Here is a 10,862-nt window from a genome sequence, read left to right as displayed (position 1 = left end):
GGGGTTGCAAAGAGTTGGACACGAATGAGCAACTTCACTTTCACTTTCCAATAAGGCAAATATCATTAATAAAGCAGGTCAACACATTTTCAGTGTGCATATGTCTAAGTGTGCACACTGAAATATTACTTCTAATAAATATACATATATTGGGACTTCCTTAGTGGTCCAGTGGTTAAGAATCCACTGTCCTTTTCAGGGGACTTGTGCTTGATCCCTTGTGGGGCAACTAAGATACCACATGCCACAGGGAACTAAACCCAAGCACTGCAACTAGAGAAGTCCACACGCCACATAGAAGAACCAGCCAAAATAAAATAAAATAATTTAAAAATTTTATGCAAATCAATAAAAACTAAAAAATATGCATATTCTAGTTGAAAAATACTTTAAAATGCTAACCACCATCTAAACTTTCAGTGAGTTATAATCTTTTTCAATAGTAACATCAGAGATGGCAGATCACCATAACTTATACAGTAATGAAAAAGTTTAAAACAGTGCAAGAATTACCAAAATGTGACATGTAACAGACACATGAGTGAGCAAATGTTGTTGGAAAAACAGTGCTAATAGACTTGCTTGATGCAGGGTTGCCACAAATCTTTAATCTGTAAAAATGCAGTATCTGCAAAGCACAAAACTATCAAGTGCAATAGACAATATACTTCTATGCACACACACATACACACACACAAACACACATATACACATACGTAAAGAGATGACCAATTATGTGTTAGGACTATTCTTAAGCTATTTTCACTTGACATGTAGTTTAATTTCCCTAAAATTTCTGTAACATAATTATTATCAATGTCTCTATTATTCAGATGTGATAATATATGAAACCCCAAAACCACTGTACACTGCAATGACAAAAACAAAAAATAATAAAGGAAGTAAGAACAAAACAGTAAAGAGAATATATATATATATTTATATTTATATACACATATGGAATCTTATTCTATGTAAAAACTGACAAAGGTGTGTTCTTTATTGTAAAATAACAGGTGTTCAATTGTAAAATGAATCATAGTCCTCATAATGGATGTTAAAATAAAATGTGATACTTAGGTCATTAAACTCATGAAAGTCTAAAGAAAATAAAATTTGTGTGTTTTAACAGTCCAGTACATGGTCCAATTTAAAACATTTTAGATAGCATCAAAGCAAAGAAGTAGGCTGCACATTTCGAAATATTCTCAATCAATCCTAAACTTGTAAATTGAAAAGGCACAAAGATAAGAGAATTAAAAAGACTCACTCATAGCTATTCACATCTTGATGGTTCTTTTCACTCCAACACTGAAACGCATCATTACCCTTTCATCAGCCTCCAATTTCTAACCCTGAGTCCTGCTAGGAAAATATTCTCTAGGATAATATTTTGGAGCTCATCACTTTTCTGAGAGCTTCTTTCACATCCTTGTTCCTCAGACTATAGATCAGGGGGTTCAGCATGGGGATCACTACAGTGTAGAACACCGTGGCCACTTTGTCAGTATCCATGCTGTTGCCAGAGTGGGGCCGGCAATAAATGAAAAGGATTGTTCCGTGAAAGACAATGATGACAGTGAGGTGGGAAGCACAGGTGGAAAAAGCTTTGCGCCTTTTGTCTGCAGAGTGCATCCTCAGGATGGTGATGAGAATAAACAAGTAGGACATGAGGATGACCGTGATGGTGATGATCTCATAGAATGTGGCCACAATGTATAGCACCAATTGATTCACGATGACATCAGAGCAAGCAAGAGACAAGAGAGGGGGGAGGTCACAAAAGAAGTGGTTGATCACATTTGATCTGTAGGATGGGATCTGAAGAGCTAAACACAAGTGAATCAGAGAACACACAACACCATTGAGATAGCAACAAGACACCAACTCCACACAGAGATTCCGGGACATGGTGATCATATAGAGCAGTGGGTCAGAGATGGCCACAAAGCAATCATAGGCCATCACTGCCAGCAGAATGACCTCAGTTACCACAAATGTGCAAAACAGGTAGAATTGCACTGCACATTCCAGGAAGGAAATGGCTTTGTCTTCATTTAAGATGTTAGCTAGTATCTTTGGTGTGATGGTCGTGGAGTAACAGAAATCCACAAAGGACAAGTGGCTGAGGAAAAAGTACATGGGGGTGTGGAGTCTAGAGCTGACCTGAATGAGAGCAATCATGCCCAGGTTTCCCCAAACTGTGACTCCATAGATGGAAAGAAACAGCAGGAAGAGGAAGACTCTAAGCTCAGGGGCATCTGAGAATCCAAGGAGGATGAAGTCTGTCACAGCAGTGCAGTTTTTCTCATCCATGTCCTCACTTTACTGTGGTTGCAGAAAAATATTAATAGTTATTCTCCATGAGATCTTCCCCAATTTAGTTTTGACTGTCTCCTAAAAGGGGAGAAGGCAATGGCAACCCACTCCAGTACTCTTGCCTGGAAAATGTTGCAGTCCATGGGGTCTCTAAGAGTAGGACACGACTGAGCGGCTTCACTTTCACTTTTCACTTTCATGCATTAGAGAAGGAAATGGCAACCCACTCCAGTGTCTTTGCCTGAAGAATCCCAGGGACGGGGGAGCCTGGCAGCCTGCCATCTATGGGGTTGCACAGAGTTGGACACGACTGAAGCAGCAGCAGCAGCAGCAGCAGTCTCCTAAAAGAGACATGACAATATATAGGAATTATTTTATAGCAAAGAAATAAGGCATTGCTTTTGGGAAGTTTAGGAAAAGTTCAGAATCTGCATCACTCAAATACATCGAGTCCGTAGTTTACTACACAGATCACAGGAAAGACTTGCTTCCGTATGAGCCTGTATGATTCCTTAAACTAGTTATACACAATTCGGAGCTTAGAACTTAATCATCAGAAATATATCAAATATTATTTAATTATCCATATTGTTTTTTATTAAATTAGTATGTACTCAGCACTATATATAAGGGCTTCCCTGGTGGCTCAGTTGGTAAAGAACCTGCCTGCAGTGCGGGAGACCTGGGATCGATCCCTAGGTTGGGAAGATCCCCTGGAGAAGGGAATGGCTACCCACTCCAGTATTCTGGCCTGCAGAATCCCACGGACTGTATAGTCCAAGGGGTTGCAAAGAGTAGAACACTACTGAGAAAATTTCAGTCACTATGTATAAAATAAATAACAAGGACCTATTGTACTGCAAAGGTATTCCATATCTTATAATAATTTATAATGGAGAAGACTCTGAAAAAGAATATATCTATATCTATACAGAATAGATACAGTTACATAGATATAGACATATCTCAGTCATTTACTGTATACCTGAAAGGAACACAGCATTGAAAATTCACTATAGGTCAATAAAATGGTTATTAAAAATATTCCAATACCTTTTTACTGACTTACTCTTTAATCATTTTTCAAAGTATTGGGATTCAGTGGATACTTTTTTAGAAAATATTACATAGTAGTCATCTACTTTTGTAATGAAATATGTGAAGTATGCTTATTTAAGATTGCTAATTCACAAGTGTTTGTTTATTTAAATATGATTTAGTTGGGAAAGCAGATTTTATAATCTATATATTTTCCTATAAAATTTGTATAGTGGAGCCGGGTGGGCTGCAGTCCATGGGGTGGCAAAGAGTCAGACTTCACTTTCACTTTTCACTTTGATGCATTGGAGAAGGAAATGGCAACCCACTCCTGTATTCTTGCCTGGAGAATCCCAGGGAAGGCAGAACGTGGTGGGCTGCTGTCTATGGGGTCGCACAGAGTCAGACACAACTGAAGCGACTTAGCAGTAGCAGCAGCAGCATTGTTAATTATGGTACACACTGTCTGTCATTCTTCAGGGAACTGATATTCAAAATCTAACATTCTGTAACTGTGACTCTCAAGCCTTATGAAGACCTATTTGACAAATATATCCTCTGTTTTAGCTCTATTTGAAGAGCTAAACAATTATGTGAACATGTAATTAACAGAAATGCTTGCTGCTGCATCGCACCATTATTTATGAAGGTAAAATTTAGAAATAAAGTGTCCAGCAACAGGAAAAAAGTTCAAAGATATACTGCATACATATTATGGAAAATCACTCAGCTTTTTGAAGAAGTTTGCTTTTTTTAAATATAAATTTATTTAGTTTAATTGGAGGCTAATTACTTTACAATATTTTAGTGGTTTTGCCATACATGAAGAAGTTTTAATGATCCAAAAATGATTATGATAAGATGGCAAGTGAAAACATAGTAAGCCAGATTACACAGACAGGATTTTATACATGCATACATAAGCTGCATTGTATATCTGATCTTCACAACATACATTAAATATAAGTATTTTACTCTGATAACTTTAAAAATAAACTTTACAAAAGAATCTTGCCCGAGTTCTCGCAAAACACAAAAGTTTTAAGGGTTGTGTTTATTATTTTTTTTAAATAAAGGAGATATATATTCAAAGCTTTTGACATATTGAAAATGCCAATGAAGGGATTTTCTCTCCTCAACCTTAGTAACAATAAAATGATTTGGAGGCACCAGTTGGTTATTTTCAGGGGGAAAGAAATCTGGCATAAACCCCAACACATCCAGGTATTTTCCACATTCTTCAAATAACTTCAAAAAGGTTACTGTGTGCATGTGTGTTCAGTTGTGTCCAACTATTTACAACTCTAGGGACTGTAGCCTGCTAAGCCACTACATACATGAGATTTCTCAGACAAGAATACTAGAGTGGGTAGCCATCCCTGTCTCCAGGGGAGACCCTGAACCTGGGTCTCTGCATTACAGGCAGATTCTTTACTCTCTGAGCCACCAGGGAAGCCCCCTGGACAGATGAGATGCTGCTAAATAGTCTACAAGGTACAGAGCAGCATCTCCCTCCCCACCCCCATCCTCCACACACCCACAACACATGAAGAGACTAAAATATAATGTGGCCCAAAATGTGAATAGTATCAAATGTGAGAAAATTACTATAGAGAGACATCTACAAATCCCTTTGGCACAAGGACAAGGTAATCCCTTTCCTGTCCGATCCAGAGGTAGTTCACATGTCTGTGTTCCTCCTGGAACAGTTCCGAGGACCCCTCAGCACCAACTCCCAGCCTCAGAGTGACTGTCGGGACACTCTCCCTGCTGTCTTTCCCAGGTTCTGTGGATGGAGTTAAAGTGAGGGGGGAGGAGGAGGGAAGGGGAGAGGAATCAAGCATTCCTCCTTGTTGGCTCACACTCTTTCCCTCTTACACTGACAGCTGTTTCAAGATATTTGGCTCTGCAGATGGAGTTGTTCCCATTTCCTGTCGAGACTGTTTCTCAGCACAAGAAGTGAAAATACTTTCAAAAAGGAGTCCTCAAAATTTGGGCATTTCTTAAAATACTCTATAAATACAGGCTAACTACAGACTTTTAAAAATATGTCTAACGTCACTACCCTCTTTTACAATTGTTCCCCCTCTCATACATGGCTAACAATGCTACCCTTATGAGAAGACAAACAAACAAGCTTCCACACCTCAGGAAATACAGTTCAGTCCATTCCCCCAGAAACAGAGTGTAGTCCAACCAACCTGTGAGATAGATCTTGCTTCCTGTTTGTGAAGAGGCTATGAGGGAAAATGTTACATGTTTTACATTTTTATGTGTGTATATCCCTGGAGCTCATATTTCTTAAGCTTCCAAACCAATCATTGATCTCTGAGGGACAACAACAAGACATCAAGCAAACAACTTCATCTTGGGACTCAAATAATTAAGGAGTTTTATGAGATGCAGTCAGATGGGAAAAGCTATTTAAAGCTGGTTCATGTACCAAGTCTCTTCAATAATGTCTGACTCTTTGTTACTCTATGGACCATAGCCCACCAGGCTCCTATGTCCATGGGATTCTCCAGGCAAGAATACAGGAGTGGGTTGCCATGCTCTCCTCCAGGGCATCTTCCTGACCCAGGGATTTGAACCTGTGTCTCCTGAATTGCAGGTGGATTCTTTATCCACTGAGCCACCTGGAAAGCCCCAAGTTGATACATGTTATTACAGTTCAACACAATTCCTTTCAGATGTCATGATGAACTGCAGAGCATTTTTTGCTGCTTTCAAACATTGCCCTCTGAACCAGGGATTATGTTGCCATTATGAAATATGTGGATAAGTCTTATAAACTGTGCCAGTCTTACACTTAGAACTCCTTTCTGGAGGACATAGGGTTTGAAGTCACAATAGCATTCTACCGAATACCAGGAAGGGGTGGAAATAATGATCCGCCTTTGCTGAGAATAACAGCAATTGCTCACATTTGCTGATCACTTTGTGTGTGCTGTGTACTCTTCTGAATGCAACCACCCACACCTTTCATCTTTATAAAAATAAGTGAGATGATTATAGCTATAAAAATAAGTGAGATGATTACTGCTATGCAGCATCTAAGATGACTTAGACACTGGCAGCTGTAACTTGCACAAAGTCATAAGTGCAATCACTGATAGAATGAGCTCATATGTTGCTCTTTGGTTTTTGCCATCTGGCCCTGTGTTAGGAAGAGCAAAGCTACTGATGGTGCTGGAAACCGTGCTCCCTGCTCAACGCAGAGACCGTTTAATGAGTCTGCCTGAAGGATCTCTCCCAAGTCACTTCTTATCTGACTGCATAACCTCTCCTTCAACCAACAGTGCTCAAAGGAGAGTCTGTTGTGTGTGCCCATGAATATACCAAACATTCAAGAATTCCATGTAATTTCGTTTTTCAGAAACAAGGATTCCTCTTATTCATTCATGTATTAGCCCGTGAATTATCTCAATTAGAAAAGCAAAAACAAACTCCCAAAACTTAAAACATAAGAGTGCTATGAAGTACTGCTTTTCAGAAATCCTGACATTATCTTTGTGTGTGTGTGTGTGTGTAATAAAGTTTTATTAAAATATAAAGGAGATAGAGAAAGTTTCTGACATAAGCATCAGTTAATCAAGATTTTTCCAACCCTTGACATGACTTCTTGTTTCTCTCTGGTTTATATATCTTTTTTTTTTCTCAAAAAATAAGGACTTTACACAGGCATTTTAGACTATACAGTGATGTTTTGAAATTAGATATTAGTGGATTGATGATTATATCTATTTAGTATCTATTTTTTGTTGTTGTTGTTCTTCGTATACCCTTAAAGTATTGCCAGTTTTAAAATGCATCTCCCTGAGGGAGAGAGTTACGTTACAGGAAGAATAATAAGACATCTATAAAGAACAGCATGGGCAGTGATGTTTTATATCATCTGGGCAAAATGAACTCTCTGCTTATCTATTTATCTAAGTCTTAAAGGCAGGGCAGGTATTTTTTTAAGTAATTTAAATATAAACTTATAATTGAATTCTATTTAATGATCATTTTAATAAAATGTATAATAAAATTATGAAGTTGTTAGTTTTTGATGAACTATATTTATGCAAATAAGATACTATAGTTTTATTAAAGTATTATATCAAAAGATTCAATGGTATCAACAAGTTAAATTGTCTAAACTTTTTAATTGCACATTTTAATCAAGTTGCATTTAAGAAAAGCTGATATGCTTAGTTGCTATATGATAAGACTTGAGAAGGTCTTTGTGGTAACATCAGAAATTAAGAAGGTCAGTGGTTTTAAAGACAGCATAACAAGCTACTCCAAAACACTAGCTTAAAAAACAAAAACGGAAAACATCTGCTTATTGCATGGATCACTATTACATGAGTCAGTAAGGTCAGTACCCTCATCTGATCTTGACATGGCTGATCTTGGCTGGTGTACTTATGTGTATTTTATCAGCTTTGCAGTCTAGGTGATTTAAGAAGGCCTCACACTTTAGTTAGGAGGTTGCTAAATGCTATTTCATGGAATAGGGGTGTAAGGCATATTGCTCATTATCCAATAGGCTAGCCTGTGCTTATTCAACATGGAAGTTTTCTAAGAGACTATGCAAATTCCAAGAGATTTTGAGAAAGCCACAGGGCCATCAGATGCTTGAAGATGGCACAATGTCTCTTCAGCTACCTTTTATATCAGCCAAAGCTAGTCACAAAGTAGTCTACATTCAGAACATGGAGAGATTGATTCTACCATTAATCAGAAGAGTAGAAAGGGGCTTGGATACCTGGATAACTGAAGACCTGGGATCATATTGAAAACTACCATATTGGCTAGCAAATCACCTTAAAAGATAAAACTTCCAAAATTTTAGTCTTCAGCAAAATTAGAAGGCAATCTAACTTTAATGCATTACTTTAAAAAATTTGAGGAAAGATCATTGCGAGAAATTGGCTGAAATATTTGTGTCATTCTTATTCCAGCACAAATCCTGACATATTCTATTCCCAATTACATTTAATGCTCTCAAATATTATGAGTGTTTAGATCTTTTGAAAAGTAGACATTGCAGAATTTATCTAGACATATTGAATAGAGAGAATAGTGTACAAATTATTCAAGCAAAAGTGAGCTATTAATGTTAGGTGAAGTAAAAGTCACTCAGTCATGTCCAACTCTTTGCGACCCCATGGAATTCTCCAGACCAGAACATTGGAAGACCTGTTATTTCTGTTTTTCAATATTTATTCATTTGACTACACCAGACCTTAGTTGCAGCACATAGAACCTTTCAGTTGCAGCACGAGGAATCTAGTTCCCTGACCAGAGATCAAAGCCAGGATCCCTGAATTGGGAGTGCAGACTCTTAGTCCCTGGACCACCAGGAAAGTCCCATGATCTGGTATTTCTAATTTGCAAAATTGAATAGGTCTGGATGCTAGGAACTACCTTCTTTTCGTATGTTGAATATGGTCATATAGGCAACTGGTTTTAAGCTCTTAGGGCAACTCCAACTACTGTTATTTTAAAGCTAGGAGTTTAGTTGAGAGGGTTTCCCTTGTGGCTCAACTGGTAAAGAATCTGCATGCAATGCAGGATACATGGGTTTGATCCCTGGGTTGGGATGATTCCCTGGAGAAGGGAAAGGCTACCCACTCCAGTATTCTGGCCTGGAGAATTCTATGGACAAGTCCATGGGGTCACAAAGAATCGGACACGACTGAGCAACTTTCACTTTCACTTTCTTTAGTTGAGAAGGATACAGACATTTTATTCAGGGGGGAAAAAAAAGAACTGATAATGTTTTTGATGTCTTCATAGGCAGAATAATTGCTTGAAATGCATGTTAGGCAGGTACTCACCATGCTTCCTTTTTGTATGTAAAATTTTCTAAGATCTGGTCTATAATTTTTAAGTCTCTGGTGGACTCTATCACTGGAGAAGGAAATGGCAGCCCACTCCAGTATTCTTGCCTGGGAAATTCCATGTATAGAGGATCCATGACTCACAGCTCTAAAGCAAGGACAGCTCCAGGTGATCTGAGATGTGCCACATTGTTAACACCTCACACCATTGCCACCACTTGTTTGTCAAAGCCTCTGCACAGCAAAGGAAATGATCAACAGAAAGAAGAGGCAGCAGAGTGGGAGGAAATATTTGCAATGCATGTATCTGATAAAGTAAGGGTCCTCAAATTCCAGGATTTAATGTCTGACAATCTGAGGCGGGTCTGATAATAAAAGTTTTGCAGCAAACTAAATGCCCAAACCCACTTAAAACATTTTAGGTGGATCAAACCAAAGAAGTAGGCTGCAAATTTTGAAATATGTTCAATTCTATTCTTATAAGTTGACAAGGCACAAAGATTGTTGTTCAGTCACTAAGTCATATTTGATACTTGTGACCCCATGGGTTGCAGCTCGTCAGGCTTCCCTGTCCTTCCCTATCTCCTGAAGTTTGCTCAGACTCATGTCCATTGAGTCAGGGATAAGTGAGTCAAAAAGACTCACTCCAAGGTACCCTCTTCTTGACTGTTCTTCCATTTCCAACACTGAGTCCACCATTTCACCCTTCTGCCAGCCTCTGATTTGGGACTTAGAGTCCCACTAGGACAATATTTTGGAGCTCATCACTTTTCTGAGAGCTTCTTTCACATCCTTGTTCCTCAGACTATAGATCAGGGGGTTCAGCATGAGGATCACTGGGTGTAGAACACTGCGGCCACTCTGTCAATGCCCATGCTGGTGCCAGAGTGGGGCCGGCAATAAATGAAAAGAATTTTTCCCTGTAAGACAGCAATGGCAGCGAGGTGGGAGGCACAGGTGGAAAAGGCTTTCCACCTTCCCTCTGCTGAGTGCATCCTCAGGATGGTGATGGGAATAAACAGGTAAGAGATAAGGATGATCATGCTTCTGATGATCTTACTGAAAGTGGCCACAATGTATAGCACCAAAATTCACAGTGACATCAGAGCAAGCAAGAGACAACAGAGGGGGAAGATCACAAAAGAAGTGGTTGATCACATTTGATCTGTAGGATGGGATCTGAAGAGCTAAACACAAGTGAATCACAGAACATACAGTAACATTGAGATAGCAACAAGACACCAACTCCACGCAGAGATTTCAAAACACAGTGACCATGTAGAGCAATGGGTCAGAGATGGCCACAAAGTGGTCATAGGCCATCACTGCCAGCAGAATGACCTCAGTTACCACAAATGTGCAAAACTGGTGGAACTGTACAGCACATTCCAGGAAGGAAATTACTTTGTCTTCTTTTAAGATGTTAACTATCATCTTTGGTGTGCTGATCGTGGAGTAACAGGAATCCACAAAGGACAAGTGGCTGAGGAAAAAGTACATGGGGGTGTGGAGTCCAGAGCTGACCTGAATGAGAGCAATCATGCCCAGGTTTCCCCAAACTGTGACTCCATAGATGGAAAGAAACAGCAGGAAGAGGAAGACTCTGAGCTCAGGAGCATCTGAGAATCCAAGGAGGATGAAGTCCGTCACAGCAGTGCAGTTTTCCTTGTCCAT

At 39.0% G+C, this 10,862-nt stretch overlaps 1 protein-coding gene and 1 pseudogene across 1 annotated transcript; both read right to left on the bottom strand.

The window, feature by feature from the left end:
• Nucleotides 1–1,309: 1,309 nt before the first annotated feature.
• On the bottom strand, nt 1,310–2,385 carry LOC133227390 (olfactory receptor 5L1-like). The gene has a single exon (XM_061381822.1). The coding sequence runs from the start codon at nt 2,314–2,316 to the stop codon at nt 1,381–1,383; it is 936 nt and encodes a 311-aa protein (XP_061237806.1). The 5' UTR covers nt 2,317–2,385; the 3' UTR covers nt 1,310–1,380.
• A 7,544-nt stretch (nt 2,386–9,929) lies between these two features.
• Nucleotides 9,930–10,862, bottom strand: LOC133227389 (olfactory receptor 5L1-like; annotated as a pseudogene).

Source organism: Bos javanicus, chromosome 16 (assembly GCF_032452875.1).
Source record: "Bos javanicus breed banteng chromosome 16, ARS-OSU_banteng_1.0, whole genome shotgun sequence".
In the NCBI taxonomy this organism is placed as follows: domain Eukaryota; kingdom Metazoa; phylum Chordata; class Mammalia; order Artiodactyla; family Bovidae; genus Bos; species Bos javanicus.
Note: the sequence above shows the minus strand (reverse complement) of the source record. Positions and strands in the feature narration are given on the sequence as shown.

Coding starts and splice junctions, on each gene's coding strand:
- LOC133227390 (XM_061381822.1), bottom strand. CDS start 2,316: ATGGATGAGAAAAACTGCACTGCTGTGACAGACTTCATCCTCCTTGGA.